At 42.2% G+C, this 16,505-nt stretch overlaps 1 protein-coding gene across 6 annotated transcripts in view; it reads left to right on the forward strand.

Annotated features, from left to right (window-relative positions):
- MAPK6 (mitogen-activated protein kinase 6) overlaps nucleotides 1-14,312 on the forward strand; it is a 34,062-nt gene extending 19,750 nt beyond the window's left edge. For 3 of the 6 annotated variants that reach the window (XM_083475759.1, XM_083475760.1, XM_083475761.1), the window contains 5 exons: nucleotides 6,631-7,796; nucleotides 8,095-8,239; nucleotides 9,569-9,733; nucleotides 10,715-10,916; nucleotides 11,943-14,312. In XM_083475759.1, coding sequence (XP_083331885.1) covers nucleotides 7,242-7,796; nucleotides 8,095-8,239; nucleotides 9,569-9,733; nucleotides 10,715-10,916; nucleotides 11,943-13,035 — 2,160 coding nt within the window. In that variant the 5' untranslated portion in view covers nucleotides 6,631-7,241 and the 3' untranslated portion in view covers nucleotides 13,036-14,312. Of the gene's footprint in view, nucleotides 1-81; nucleotides 536-686; nucleotides 2,142-6,630; nucleotides 7,797-8,094; nucleotides 9,140-9,470; nucleotides 9,734-10,714; nucleotides 10,917-11,942 lie in introns of those variants that run through there. The other 3 variants (XM_083475758.1, XR_014519211.1, XM_083475762.1) reach the window with 3 other exon arrangements.
- The last annotated feature ends 2,193 nt before the right edge of the window (nucleotides 14,313-16,505 follow it).

Genomic DNA, 16,505 nt, shown 5'->3' on the forward strand with positions numbered 1-16,505 from the left:
TGTGAGCTCCCCTCATCCACATCCAGAATACAGAAAGGCATCCTTTCCCCCCCAATTTCTTTTCTTCTCGCGCTTCATTATCATGTGGCCTTTTAACATATCATCACCCTTCTGTCGGCCGTCGTCATGTTATTTTTATTATTATGTATGACAGTCATGCCATGACCCGGCTGTCGTCGTCCGCTTCTGCTGTTTTGTGCCGCGAGCGGTCGGCGCGAGCCTCTCAGGCGCAGATTCCCCTCAGCGGGGACAAGGCCGCGCGCCGCCGACGCCGCCTTGACCTCAACCGCCACGTTTCCCCGTCCTGGCGAGGCGGAGCCGCCTCAGCTCGGGCCCGCCCGCCGCTCCACCCGAAGGCGGAGCTTCTCCGCTTCGCCCGCCCGCCGCTTTCTCTTGTCCTCGTTAGCCGGGTTACATGGCAAGGAGCCGCGGCGGGAGCAGGGCTTCTGTCGGTGGCGCCGAGACCCTTCCGCCAAGGCCCGGCGGCGGAGCTCCGAGGCCTCTCTCTCCTTTCTCCATGAGCCTGGGCAGCGCCGTGAGTTGCGGGGAAGCGGCGGGCGGTGGGTCCGGCATGGGAGGCGGAGGCGGAGGGCCGAGAGCAGCGGCGAGGCTCGGGCCGCAGTGCGAGCGGTCTCGCTCCCGCCGCCACTGCACAAAGGCGCTTTGTTCTGGCGCCTCCCGCGCGCCCTGCCGGGGCCTCTGCCCGGCGGGGGAAGCCCGGCCAGGCCTTCCGCAGTGCGGCGGAGCCTCCCCGGCGGCCGGCGCTCCGTGCCCGAGGAGGACCGGAGGGTTGAGGAGTGGAGGGTGGGAAAGCGAGAAGAGAAACCCTGAGGCCGCTTCGTGGCGGCCCTTCCCGCCTCTGAGAAGCGAGGTGGAGGAGGAGGAGGAGGCTTCGGGGAAAGGGCAAAAGCCCCGCCGTCTCCCGTTTCCTCGCCCCAAGCCCGGACAATGGAGGCCGGCGAGGGGAGACGTGCTTCGGGGGCGGCGGGCGGTCCCGCGTGGCGGCCATTCACGCCGCCCCCACGAGGCCTCTCGCAGCACCCCGATCCCAGGCACGCGTTGGTTTTTGTTACTCGCGGGGAAGCCCCACCGAGTTCGGCGGGACTTTCTCCCCCGTGAGGAGGCGGTGGGCGGGTGGCATTTAGCCAGGGGCCCTTTCGCACCCGTCTCCGAGTAGACCCCCGCAAAGGGGCCTCTCTCTTCTCCTTGGATCCGTGATCATAACCCTCCAGCGTGGGTTTAACGCGCGAACGGAGCTTACTTCCGTGTAAAAAAAAGCCGCATAGGGTTGCGTTGTGAAAGCTGGCGACCCTGGGCATGCTTTGCTTGGGAATGGGCGAGGCTTACTTCCGAGTAAACACGCAGAGAGCTGCCTGGCCGACCTTTTTTGTTTGTTTTTAAAGTGGACAGAAAAGGGGTTTTCTGATCACCACGAGGGCGGATCAGTGACGCGTTCGCGGATTTCTTCATCTCTGGAGTGGGAAGGATGCGTTAGGCGGGTGTCGCCTGACGTGGAAGTCTCCGTTGCGAAACAAAATTTTCTGCCCAAAAGGGGCCTGTCCCCGTCTGCTCTTTTCCTCCTTCCCCCCATGTGGCCACCAGGCACTGCGGCACTTGCGGCTTCCCTCTCGCCCTTAGGACACTCTTCATTCATTTCCCGGCCTCCATTCTCCTGCCCTGCGCCTTTAAAAGCAACTGCTGCAGTGTTTCTTTTCATCCAGAGGAACTAGAGAACCCGACTGCCCCCTTTCCCTTTTATCTTATGGGCACTTGCCTCCTCTATTTAAAAACTGCCCTAGGAAAGCAGCAACTTGTGGTGTGAAAAGCAGTTGCGGTATGATAACGGCAGAGGTTTTAAGGGGGGCCCTGCGGTTGAATGGAACTGTGGATTTTCCCCCAGAACCTTTTCTCTTTCTCTCGTTCCCCCCCATCACCCCTTTCCCTTTGTGGCAACTGAAAGGCATCTGAAGGTAGATTTTTCTGTGACAGTGGCATCCAAGACCTTGTTTAAAGTATCAGGCCCACCCAACTAGTAGAGGGTTTGATAATAGTTGTGTGTAACAGTGACATGGAGGAGGAAAATATCCATTGTGGCAAAGAGGCTGTGGCAGAAGGATTGTTAGGAGACAAAATAATTGCAGGCAAGTGAACTTTTTTTGCCAGTGGTTTTCCAGGATTGCTACATGCAGGAGCTGTTCTGGTTCCCTGTCTCTTATTGGGAGGGCCCAGGATCACTTTCCAGTTTGTGTGGTTCAGTCAGAAGAAGCCCTTTATATAGCTTTTCTCTAGAAAGCACATAGAGGCATGAGAGTAGGTCCTACTAAGCTCTATTGGAAGTCTCTTTTTGAAGAAAATTATATTCTCCTTTAATTTACAAGTAACTGCAGGATACTGTTATGCATTTTTACTCAGAAGTATGTCCCAGCAATGGAACTTAGAAGCACGCGCAAAGGATTGTAGGCTAAATGAAAGAAAATGAGCCCTCATTGGGCCATACCAGAGGGGCCCTTAATCTCAGATTAACTATTGAAACTTCATGGTGATCGTGCTGTAGGCAGTTTGGGGTGGCTAAAATCACTTGCCTTTAATCCAGGTTAATTACTTCATTATTTTCTAGCATAGAAAATGAAAAGGTAGTGGGTTATATAAACATTCAAGCAAGAAGTGGTAGTTTCTATTATGTGCTGCCATCTACTTTTTGTGAACGCCTCTTATTTGCTGGTTGGTGGGGGTCTTTCCCCTCAGCAGTTCATTCTTTTAAAAACAATAACTTTGGGAAGCAAATCAAGACAAGGATTAAACAGTATACAATTTTTAAAGGAGTGGTTTATTTAATGATGTGAATTACTGATCCCTTGTTTCTGGTGAGAAAGTGCTGTGTCTTCATATATTCATTTTGAGCATATGTAAGTTAACAATATCCTGGCTTTCGGAATGTGTGGAGACTTGGTGGGAGGTTTGAGGAAAAAGAGCTGCAGTTTCATGAGTTCTTATGATGACTCACTCCCTACAGTGTGCAACGTGGCTGAGATAAAAAAGAATCCACATAAGCACTTGTATAGTTACATATATGGACATTGGACTTCTATCCCCTTGTATAACAGCTTTCTTTTAACACTTGCAGATTCATACTTGTAATAAAAATAGGAGTTGCTATTATGACCTGATCATCAGTGAGTTGTGTAACTGTCATTACAAAATGCTAGCCTTACTAGGAGCTCCTATTGTGAAATTGACAAAAAAATAGGGTAATGCACATTGGTGATCAGTGGAATACAATATTCCTTGTAAAGGTAGGCTAGTATATTCTTTTTTAATGGGCATCTGTTTGAAAGAGTTATGTTGCCAACAGTATTGAGGTAGCAGTCTCCGTGCATGTGTTGCCACTAACAGAAAATCTATATTCAGAACCTAAATAACTGTACATTATTTTCTATGTAACTCGTAGTTCTCTGGTAAACCAGGAACACTGTTGTGGGGCTGGTAGTTGGGTTCTGCATAATATTCCTATTATTCTAAAAAAGCCCAGCTAAGTAATTTTTGCTCCTTGAATACAATAAGGTACGATTACAGTGACCCGGGGGAAAAGACTCACTTGCCTTTTCTTTCTGTTTCAATCATGACATCGTGTAAAATTATTTTTCCTTCAGCACTTGTTGCACTACAGATGTTTTGTTGAGGGCCAGCTAGATGTGGAATAGAAGATTCTAATTCAGCTTCTAATTCTTGGCTTGGTGGTAAAACTTTCTGGGTGGCCCTTAAGTTCGTTTTTCAGCCTATTGTGCCTCTAAAGGTTATTGTAGGTGTAAATGAGGTGAAAATGGTAAAGCCCTACAGAAATGATTAATACTCTTACTTCCTGTAGAGTACTCTCCCCTCCCCTGTCATTTCAAGGAAGGCAGCTGTGACTGATCCTAAAACTTAGGGCTGATATTGATGTGTCATAAGAAGCTCTTGGCCATTTTGAATATTTGCATGTGGAAGATCCAGAAAGCTACTTTGAATATTTCATTATTATTATTATTGGTGCTAATAATATGAATGGGCAGAAAAGTGTGCTTAATGAGTTAATTTTAATAGCATCCTTTTCCGTTTGAAGCATGCAACTGTGACTCAGAAGTGCCATTTTGATTTTCTGCCCTGTGGTCTTCTGACAAAGCACCATTCTGTATTTAATAGTTTAAATTTCAGCCACGACTTGAAAGATGACGAGCTCTAATATTGTAGCCATAATTGCTTAACTGCTATGGGAAGCTGGGTGAAAAGCTGAGAGCTGAAGCCTTAAGTTGTCACAAGCCTAACCCAAATGAATCATGGGTAGTTCTACAGAACTACAAGCCAATATCTTGCTGGGCTCCTTTGGTTTTTCTGCTGGATTATCTGCTTAGCAATTGAAACAGGAATCAAGTTGTTTGTAAGCTAAGGACATGTTTCATCTTTATTATGAAAAAATTGTAGCAAATACTACCTTTCCTTCCAACACTGAGTGATCAGTTTTGCTCTCGGTGATAGTTTGAACAAATTCTCGTGCTAGAAGCTACAAACTGTTGAGAGACGGTTTCTCTTCTGTTGCCAAAAACAGTTTCAGCATTTCACTCTTGAGATAATTAAACATTTCTTTAAGTCTGCTATCCTCAGATGTATTTCTTCAAAGTGCAGTCATACCTCGGGTTAAATATGCTTCAGTTTGAGCGTTTTCAAGTTATGCTGCGCGGCAACAAGGAAGTAATGGAACGCGTTACTTCCGGGTTTCGCCGCATGTGCAGACACTCAAAATGATGTCACATGCATGCGCGGAAGCGGCGAATCGCAAGCCGCGCACATGCAGACGTGCAGTCGCGGGTTGTGTTCTATTCAGAATGCGAATGGGGCTCCGGAACGGATCCCGTTCGCATCCAGGGGTACCACTGTAATTTTGTAGGCCTCAAATGGACGTCAGTGAGAGCATTTCAAAATATGTACTTTGAGGACTGTAGCTGGATGCAAAAACTCTGGACATAAAGAGAAATAGGCACCTACTTGATAATACTGAAACACAATTTAAAGATTTCCAAAATAATATCATATCATTTCTCACAGCTAGGCTGTGAGAAGCTGTGTGTCTAACCTGAAAGGTTGATATACCTTAAAGTAGGGGCAGCCTTACTGCCCCCAAGAGGTTGCTGTGGCCCCTCAAATTTATGACTAAAAAAAAAAAGATGTTTAAAACTGGTACTTTTGGTGTCCCACTGTGATGTCACAATTCCAAAAAAAAAAAAAAACACCTTTGTGGCCCCATATTTTTTTAAAAAATATGTTAGCTTTGAAAAATATTTTTGGTTTTTTTACGGCTATCCCCATAGGTTCCCAGCTGTGATGCTGTGGTGTTAATTTTTGTGTGGCCTCCCCCCACCTCAACTTCCAAAATATGACCATTTTTACACTTTGGCCATGCACACTTCAACATACACAGAGGGTTGACCATGGGTCATTCTGGTCCTCAGCTCAAGGACATTTAGTCACCCCTGGCTTAAAGAGTGAATTTATTTGTGTAAGAGAATAGTGGGGGGAGGGGTTAATATTTCACTCAAGCATAACCCACTTAGTTTGAAATTTAGTAAAATAAATAAAAGTTCTTTCTAGCCACAGCAATATTTCCAAGTAATATGGCCTCTTCACATAACATAGCTTATAGTTACTGTACTTTATCTCAATGTTCATATTTCCTGCAAGCTTCTGCCACCATATAGCAGCACTATAAATATCATAAACAGTGTAAAATTTGCTCCATTCTAGGGTGAGACCACATAGATGTTTTAACCAAGATTCTATATTTTATGTTGGATACATTCATAAAGCATATGGATACATAACTTAATGAATCAACAGCAAATTGAAGAATTTGAATTTTTTTGCTTCTTGTACCCCATGTTTAGTTTTTCAGATTTATTTCCAGACTTTATCTTCAAGTATGAAATGCTCCTCCATAGAGGCGCAAGTTTCCTTTTAAGTTTCCTTTAAGTACATGCACCACTTTGGTAGTTCAATAGCTTTTCTTAAACTTCCCTTTCAAAAACACACACCAGTGAGCTGAAGCCTCAACTCTAAGCTCCTACCAGATACAGTGGTACCTCCGGTTGTGGACGGGAGCCGTTCTGGAGCTCCGGTTGGATCCCGAGGTTTTCACAACCAGAGGTGCTTGTTCTGCGCATGCGCGCGGTGCAGTAGAGCGCTTCTGTGCATGCGCGCATGACGAAACCCAGAAAAATACTTCCGGGTTTGTCGCGTGCGTATCCCAAAGGATACATAACGAGAGGTGCGCATAAGTAGAGATACCACTGTAGTTGAATATCAACTTGCTTGTAAAGAAGAAATTTGAGAACTTTACCAACTAAGAGCCTCTCTTTACTGTGTGTGGGGTGGAGAATTCTTGATGAACCAGAAGCAACATGTTCATAAGGAGATGAGCCTTAGTTCTGGTTTCTCCAGTAGATCAAAAGCTTCGTAATGCCTAGTTCTGCCCCTGTATTTTACATTCTGGTGCACAGCAAGCAATTATGAAAGAGTGCACTGTTAAACACTCTTTGTTTGAAAAGTATGTATGGTTTGGGAGTGCTGATATATGGCTTTTCTTTTTCTTTTTTTCTTCAGGTTTTCACAGAACAAGATGGATGGTAGCTTTGATTGTGATTGTGGTGAGCTGGAGCCACCTGATCATTAACTAACAGCCTCTTTTGTAAGCTGCCTCTTCCTTGACAAACTAAAGAAAAGAAAAGAAGAAAGGAAGAGGAGAGAAAAGTGCTTATTTAACACCATAGAATGAAGCTGCTCAGGACCAGTCCAACACTGAATGTATCTGCACTGTGAGGAGGATGTTAATAGAAGCCTATTACGTGCATATTTATTCACATTTTCGTTAAATGCAGTTTAGCACAGTAGAGTGGAGTCTATAGTATGTCACTTCATTCCGTTTGATTTCCTTGTATTTCCTTTTAATGTCTGCGGATATGCTGCACCTTCCTTGAACTATGAATGCTGCAACCTCTCTATCTTTGCTCAAGTTCTAATTATAGCGGGGATACAACGGGCCTGACTGGCAATGCAATGAGAGTGTCAGAAAACTATCGTGCATTCAACCTGAAGTTTTTCTTCTCTTTTTCTGCAAGACCCTTCATATACCAGTGGAAGCATCTGTACATGTTTGCAGAAACTCAGTAGTTTTAAAAGGAAAAAAAACAACAACACAAAAGAATTTCAACATAATGGCAGAGAAGTTTGAAAGCCTAATGAACATTCATGGTTTCGATGTAGGTTCTCGGTATATGGACTTGAAACCTTTGGGCTGTGGTGGCAATGGCTTAGTTTTTTCTGCTGTCGATAATGACTGTGACAAACGAGTGGCTGTCAAGAAAATTGTCCTGACAGATCCTCAGAGCGTTAAACATGCTCTGCGTGAGATCAAAATTATTAGAAGACTTGACCATGATAACATTGTCAAGGTGTTTGAAATCCTTGGTCCCAACGGAAGTCAACTGACAGATGATGTAGGCTCTCTTACAGAACTGAACTGTGTTTACATTGTTCAAGAATACATGGAGACAGATCTGGCTAACCTGCTAGAGCAGGGGCCATTACTGGAAGAACATGCCAGACTCTTCATGTACCAGCTGCTACGTGGGCTCAAATATATTCACTCTGCAAACGTTCTGCACAGAGATCTCAAGCCAGCTAACCTGTTCATTAATACTGAAGATTTGGTGCTGAAAATTGGTGACTTTGGCCTTGCACGGATCATGGATCCTCATTATTCTCACAAGGTACGTAAAGATGGGCAATACAATACAGGCATAAAATAAGAAACAAAAGATCCATCAGAATAAAACCAAAGTAAAAGCCAGCAAGACTTTGGTGGTGCCAAAGATCTACAAATTTCCTACAAAGGAGCTGCTTGGAGATGTTTACAAAGGGCTTTCAAACCTCTCCATGCTGCTCAACCTTCCAGAGTTGAGAGGTGAAAATGAAATCACCCCAAATATGTTGCCCTGAGCTCCTTGGAGGAAGGGCAGGCTACAAATGTGATAAATCAAATGCAAGTAAAATTTCCTCTTTCTGTAGGGCCATCTTTCCGAAGGATTGGTTACTAAATGGTACAGATCACCTCGCCTCTTGCTATCGCCCAACAACTATACTAAAGCCATTGATATGTGGTCTGCAGGTTGCATCTTTGCTGAAATGCTCACAGGAAAAACTCTCTTTGCAGGTTGGTGGAGAAGGATGGGTGCAAACCTGTCATCTTAAGTATAAGACCTCTGTGCGTTATATTGATGTAGCCAGTAAAACTTCAGTTTGGAAAACCAAAGAGCTTATTGGAATGAAAGTGGCCAATGCTTTTAATCCATTCATGAATGTTCGTGCCTAGAGGTGTGACATATTAACAGCTGTTTTGAAATCCTTAGCAATTCCGTCTTGGAACATTTTAATAGCAAATAATTATATATCAAGATGACCAATAGGTTAGTTGGTACCTGTTTGATACTACAGATTGAGAAATGTACAGAAAATGATGCAGATCTTTTTCATGATTTCATGTATTGTTTGAACTAATGACTGACAAGGAAATGTTGGAAAGGAATGGGGTGTTACAGGGTGGTGTTTCTGTTTGCTTTGGGGGCATTTTAATTTGGAAAATGATAACTCGCCACTAAGGTAGAGGAACCTGTTTTTAAGTCAAGAGTTAAACCTAATGGCCAACTAGAGTCTGTAACTAATTAATGGCAGGAAGAGGTAACTGTGATAGCTTTTTCTGGAGTTTGCATGGGAAACGTCTATTAACTCTTTCTAAGGGTAGTAAATGAGAGTCCTGTGAGTAGAGGCTGCAACAAAATGTTCCAGTTTGGGGTGTTGCTGTTCAGGATTCCAGGCATTCCACTGCTTCTTGCCCCCAAGTCAATCAACTATAGTTCTGTGGCAACTGAGCATGTTCAGCCCCCAGTGGGCTGTTTCTGGGGATCTTGCCCACACACTTAAACCCCTTCCCCCAATGTTTGTTGTACTACTTCTATACTTGGTATTCTTCTATGCCTGTGATGTGTGTGGGTACTGCTACTTTGACTACCTAACTAACTACACTCTCCCCCTAAAGCCTGGATTTAGTACAGTGGTGCCTCGCAAGACGAAATTAATCCGTTCCGCGAGTCTCTTCGTCTAGCGGTTTTTTCGTCTTGCGAAGCAACCCTATTAGCAGATTAGCGCTATTAGCAGTTTAGCGGCTATTAAAGGCTTAGCGGATTAGCGGCTAAAAGGCTATTAGCGGCTTAGAAAAAAGGGGGGAAGCGGGGAAAAATCAGAACACTCGCAAGACGTTTTCGTCTTGCAAAGCAAGCCCATAGAGAAAATCGTCTTGCAAAGCAGCTCAAAAACGGAAAACGCTTTCGTCTAGCAGGTTTTCTGTCTTGCGAGGCATTCGTCTTGCGGGGCACCACTGTACATAGAGGGACCGATTATGGCAGTATAAGGAATTTCTTAGCTGTGTTGATGAATAAATGGGTGTCTGGAACATGGCTGATGTGCTTTTTGCCTTCACATTTAGGTGCCCATGAACTTGAACAGATGCAGCTGATTTTAGAATCAATTCCTGTTGTACATGAGGAAGATCGTCAGGAACTTCTTAGCGTAATCCCAGTTTACATTAAAAATGATATGACTGAGCCACACAAACCTTTAACTCAGCTCCTCCCAGGCATTAGCCCTGAAGGTAATTTGGCTTCTTCTTTCCTCCCTCCTCCTTTTTGTCATCAGAGAGCTGGTTTGGCAAGAGCGGCATCTACATCTCAGGCTGTTAGTGCATGCCATGAACACTGCCTTCCACACATGTTGGGGGCAAGACAATCTCCAGTGAATTGTGGATTGAATTGTTTTTGTGTGTGTTGTATTATACCAGTTCCTGAGTCCTCTTGGGAAAGGGTTGTGTTCTGTGGGAATATCATTTTTCCCCTTGAGCTGTCTGATTTGCTGAGTTAAACAGAAACTCCGTGGAGAATCAGACCAGGCAGTTCAAGGCTGAGAGCTTAGTCCCCTAGTGAATTGCGCTGGTTGGGAAAAAATGTATAATCATGGTGGGTAGTAGAAACCGTTGATGGCTGTTACTGCGGACACTATGTATTTTGTCCAAACAAGTCCACAAAAGTGTATAATCTTAGGAAGCTTTTCTTGCATTCCCTCATGGGGAAGTACTAGTGATTTGTGCCCTAAAAGAGACAAAAGAGCTGTCCTTCATAAAGTTTACCTATGTAGCTGCTAGGATGTAACTCTGTGTTCTCATACTGAACCAGGTGCAAGTAACTACAGTATTTACAAGCCTGGCATATTTACACCCACCCCACTTATTTCTGTTGTCTCTATCAGAGTCATTGCTGCTTGTAGAAGTGAGCTAAAAACACTACAGTGCTTTCTTTTTGCAATCATACAAATCATATAGTCTTCTACAAGCAATGAAGTGGAGCCAGTGAGGTTCCACAATGAGGGAAAGGCAGAAAAAAATAAGAAAAAATCCTTGCTTCTGCATAGTACTGGCACTTTAATCATTTTTTCTGACTACTAAATATTTGGTTCTAGTGCTCAGAAAATAGAAATAATTAAGACCTGTCCACAAAGAATGTAAGCATTGTTTTTGCATTTCATACTTTATCTTACTAGAGAATGATAAACAAACAGCTATTTATTTTGCCCTCTTTAGCACTGGACTTCCTGGAACAAATACTGACGTTTAGTCCCATGGATCGATTGACAGCAGAAGAAGCTTTGTCCCATCCTTATATGAGTATTTACTCCTTTCCAACTGATGAGCCCATTTCAAGCCATCCTTTCCACATTGAGGACGAGGTGGACGATATTCTGCTCATGGACGAAAGTCACAGCCACATCTATAATTGGGAAAGGTAAACAGCTTCAAAATCATTCTGTTTGTACGTTGCAACTGTGCCTGAAACACCAGCTGATTTCTTCTTTTAACAGTGATGGAATGTTGTGAGGTGGGAGAAGCATTTCCATGATGAGGAGGAAATGGATCTTGGAGCATAAATTCTTCTTATTTTCCCCCCGCCCCCATAAATTAGATTAGAATTTTCTCCATTCTAATTATTATAATTAATTGCTACCATTTGCATGGTGTCCCAAACCACCTACCCCATTAGCTTCAGCTGACCAGCTAAGGGGATAAAAGTCCATGTGCACTGGGTGTTCTGTAGCTAGTTCTGGAACAGAATGATGAGCAGCATCTTGTACATTCCAATGCAAAATATGTATTGGGAAAATAATGTGACTTTCCAGAATAGTGGCATCTTTGTTAATGTACTTCCCCAAATATGTTGACTTCCATTTTATAACCAAGATGTGAATACCCCAATGAGGAGGAAACCTTGCTGTGAGCATTTATTAAAATTAACATTGTAGTCACTGAAGCGTCACAAATTCGTTATCATAAGAGTTTGCACTTTATAACTCTGATTGATGACACCAGCCAATATTTGGGAGCATTATCTAAATGTAATTTTGAAACAGTTCTCGAACTGTTGCTGTTTCAGGTTAAGGCTAAATGCAGCAGTTAAAAAAAACAAACCATTTTTTTTTTTGAGATGATTGTTGGGAGTCAAGGTTCCTCTTCTCCCTTCTGCTAAGAAATCTGCAACTGAAATAGGACACTGAAATGTTAACATCACCTTAAATGAAGATGCAGTCCTTTCGCAAATTGTATGCTAAGGAATGAGTTCTGCTGTCACTGAGAAAAGCTTCAAAATTAAAGCTCTCTGAAGAGTGTGGGAAGTTGCCAGTTGACTTGCCATACCATTGAGTCTAAAATGAGTGGCTATTCCTAGTTTTCATTGCTGTTATCTGTCTTGACTCTTCTGCACTATGTAAGCAAGTGGATGCCTGTAATTTACTAACATAAGCCGTTAATATTACAGATATCATGACAGTCAATTTTCAGACCATGACTGGCCTAGTCATAGCAATTTTGAAGCTGATGAAGTTCAGCGTGATCCAAAGGCTCTTTCTGATGGGACTGATGAGGAAGAAGTACAAGTAGACCCTCGCAAATACTTGGATGGCGATCGTGAAAAGTACCTAGAGGATCCAGCGTTTGATACCCACTTTTCTACTGAGCCTTGCTGGCAATATCCAGATCATCATGAAAACAAGTACTGTGATCTGGAATGTAGCCACACTTGTAATTACAAAATGAGGTCCTCTTCATACCTAGATAATCTGGTCTGGAGAGAGAGTGAAGTGAACCATTACTATGAGCCCAAGCTTATCATAGATCTTTCCAACTGGAAGGAGCAGAGCAAAGAGAAGTCAGATAAAAAAGGCAAGTCAAAATGTGAAAGGAATGGATTGGTGAAAGCTCAGATAGCTCTTGAGGAAGCCTCACAGCTTGCAGAAAAAGAGAAGGAGAATAATCAAGGGTTTGATTTTGATTCGTTTATTGCGGGAACTATTCAGCTTAGTTTGCAGCACGAGTCAACTGATATTGACAAATTAAATGACTTGAATAGCTCAGTGTCCCACCTAGAGTCGAAAGGCATATCCAAGTCAGTAAGCAGAGAGAAGCAGGAGAAAGGAATGGCCAACTTGGCCCAATTGGAAGCTCTTTACCAAAATTCATGGGATGGGCAGCTCGTAAATGGTGGGGAGGAATGTTTCCTCATAGACCAGTTTTGTTGCGAAGTCAGAAAGGATGAGCAGATTGAGAAGGAGAATCCATACACCAGTTACCTGGACAGGTTTTTTAGCAAGAAGGAAGGTGCTGAGATGCTAGAAACTGAGCCAGTAGAAGATGGGAAGCTTGGGGAGAAAGAAAGAGAGGGGAGCTTTTTAAGCAATAGTGGGGAATTTCTCTTTAACAAGCACCTTGAAGCGATAGGTATTCCTCAGTTTCACAGCCCCGTTGGGTCACCACTTAAATCCATACAGGCCACGCTAACGCCGTCTGCTATGAAATCATCTCCTCAGATTCCCCACAAAACATACAGCAGCATTCTGAAACACCTAAACTAAACGGCAGACATTTCTTTTTGTATTCATGAAATGTGTGTTCTTTTTTATTGTAAGTAATTTTTTTACTTGAAATCAGATAATGTTAACTTTGGTATGAATTTCCTTAGTTTTCTGTTTACCATTGTTTTTACAATCCAGAATTACTTTATTTACATGACAATTCCTTTTTTTAAAAAACTGGCATGTCATTTGCACACAAAAGTAAAGAACAGAGCAAAACAATGCACATTGCAGGAGGAAACAAGAAGAAAATGCACTAAACGAAGTAGAAACACTCTTCAGTTTAAACAGTTTATGCTTTGCAGAGGAAAAAATAAGAATCTTGCCTTGAAAATTACACAGTGAGACTATACATATTTGCATGAAAATATCTATTTTTCCCTGAAACATTTTCATTCATATGTATTTTAGAATTTTTCATACTGTACACATTTCTTAGACACATGATACCAGCAGCAACTGAAAAATAAATGCAGAATTTGGTACGCATGTGTTATCTACCTCAAGGTAACAGCAGTATGTGGCAAAACATTAACCACCCATAGTGCTTTTCATAATGCACATCTATTTAGCCAGCATTATTGTAGTAGGTGGTATGGAGAAATCATTCAATATTTATAAATATTCTGGTATGCCTTCTTTATAGTGGAAATGTTAATATGCAGCGTTTTATTTATTTTAGCAAATTATATTTTCTGTCATGATAGAAAGTAAAAAAAAAATTGAACTTGCTTTACAGATAAAGTTCTTGTTAGCACTGTGGTTTATTGCCTACATAGCTGAAATAGAGATGAAATAACATCCCCTTATTCTGAGGTGATCCATATGAGTTTTTAAAGAGATTTCACTTCAAGTAAGGCACTCACTGTGTATAGGAATTTGCAATTTGGAGGTGCTTGATCTCTCTCTACAAAGAAATTAGGAATTGTTTTATTATAAAATGCTCCTAGAAGTCTTAATTGTGTTAATTTTTTAAGAACAATTTTTGTAATGTTAGTTGTGTGCATGGAAGCAATTAAGGTACAACATTACTGTAGGTTGAAAGTTCTATATGGCCAGACATTTTGTTTTTACTGTATGTTTTTACTGAATGATGCCCTTTGTCTCATCCCCAAAGCAAGCATGAGTATAATTAGGTTAAATGTAGCATGTAGCATCTCGGTCTTCTGACAGTTTGTTTTGCCTTCTGGGTTTTTGTTGTTTTTGTTTTTGGGAAACTATGTATCATTGGCACCCCTGTTTTAAAGAGAAACAAATAAAAACATGGCCAGCAAAAATTATTCTTTTGTCTTGACATGGGAGTGCTTCAGATAGCCTTGAGTAATTGCAAGACATGAGCATTAATCAGTTTCAAGCTTGTTCCCAGGTCTAGGAACTGACAATTGTAGCGGTGTAAGGAATTAAAATGGAAACATTTTCCCCTTGTGTGTACTGTTTTTCATACAAAGCATTTCAGGCAAAGCATGCCATTTCCAGCATTGTCTGAAGGAGGAGAACGGTCTGACCTTTCTAATCTTAAACCAAAAAAATGATGGTGTATTCAAAATTGGGATAGCTATGTAATGCATAGCCCCCTGCATTGCAAAAGCAAAATAACTGGAAACTTGTTTCATACAAGTAAAAAGTTATCCATCTTGCCATTATTTCATCTTTTATATTCAACATGCTTGTGAAGTTGCATGGATTTTGCTCCAAAGCATCAGTGCAGGGAGTGGGTGTCCTCCTTTTACAGCTAAATTGAAACAGATTGATTGAAGGTGCAGTGTTGTAAAACTTGTTAACAGTTCCCTAAGGTATTTATGTAATTTTCCTTTCTAGTTTGTGTCTGATCAAGACGTTAGTAAAAGCAGACGATTTTTTATTTTTGCGGGGTCCATGCTAATACTGTATTTACTGATTCGTTCCAGTTAATGCTAAAGTGCTTGGCCCATGCCATGAGAATGCATGTGATACATTATTGGCTTTGGTGTGTGAAGTGTGCAGTTTCCTGGTCCTCGACATAAGTAGTAATCAGAAACCACTGGAGTCTGTTTCCCAGTTCTGCTTGGCATCTGACCAGAAGCTTACATTTTAATAATTCTGAGCATGAGAAGAATGTGTGAGAATATTCTTCAGCAAGGTTAGGAACAGTAGGCTTTTAGCCATTTCACACAGTTCCTCTTCTGGTCACTGAAGAGTTCATTTTTATGAAGCAACGTTAGTTGGACCTTTGTCATAATGCTGTTTGGGGAGACAGCATGCCACATCGAACACAAGATACGCTTTAAGTACCCTGGTAAACCAAAATCCATCCCAAGGGCGTGGCCAGAAAACTACTGGTTTGGCTGACTTCCTGTGGCAAATGAGCTAAATACCCTGTGTATTGCACCCCTAGCAATAACTTCTTTTCAACATTATTCCCGTACCAGCATAGCATGGTCACTTTCTCCATTCTAACTTACTAAGACTTACATTTTGCTTGCAAAAGATGACTGATGTTTCCACCAGTCTCCCTTTCCGCTGATCAGAGGAAAAAGTGGTAACAGTCCTTTATACAAACCTTTAAAGCAACTTTAATGTTGCACCATTTCTGAAAGGTTGATTGTGTGTTTGCCAGATCTTCGCTCTGGTGTAATGATAACAGCCTTTGTATAACCCCCCCCCCTCCCCAAAGTAAAAGATAAAGTTGAGAATCATTTAGAGCAGGGCTACTCTTAGAACTTACGTAACGGAATGTATCCATTACAAAACAGATACTGACCTTTCTTGGAGCTGTTGAGAGAAGGAACTTTAGAACAAAGTAGCTAACCTACTTAAATGTCCATGGAAACATAATCTTGATGCAATGAATGCCATGCAATCAGTATGGCTCCTACTAAGAAATCCTTATTTTTTTCTTTGTTTTAGAAACAAGACCAGTACAGTAATGGTAAAAGCCACCTACAGTGTGCCATGAAGTGTGCGGTTTGCCCACAAACTTGCAGTTCTCACACATAATCCTCACACCCCTTTTCGGATCTTCTGACATCGAGACCCGAATGTGCACAATTTGGTAGCCCAAGAGTTAACAAGGGCATCAAACATAAACACAAATTTTCATGTAGCAAAACAGAATTGGGATATTAATTAAATAGAACCAGTAAGCAGCAGAACAACTGCTAATTTTCATAGAGTTAAAAACTAATTATATTCTTAAGAGCACACATTAAAACTAGGATGCATGCAGTAAAAATTGGGACAAGAAGTTGGAGTGGATGTTTGTTAAATGGAGAAAAGCAGGAGATCTGGCTGGAGGGGATATCAGAAGGAAAACGCTGGTTTTTATGAAGCTATAGGAAAGCTTTTGGTTAAGAATCAGAAGGAATTAGGTGGGAGGCTTGGGTGCAATGATCTGAGTGCCCCAGTTCTGGGTTTGTTTGTTTTTTCAGTGGATGGTTATAAGTAGTGGAGGGAAAGAATCAAAGATATTGGGTAAGAAAGAGAGGGCAGCA

The sequence above is a fragment of the Podarcis liolepis genome (assembly GCF_965112155.1).
Source record: "Podarcis liolepis genome assembly, chromosome: 14".
Classification (NCBI taxonomy): Eukaryota; Metazoa; Chordata; class Lepidosauria; order Squamata; family Lacertidae; genus Podarcis; species Podarcis liolepis.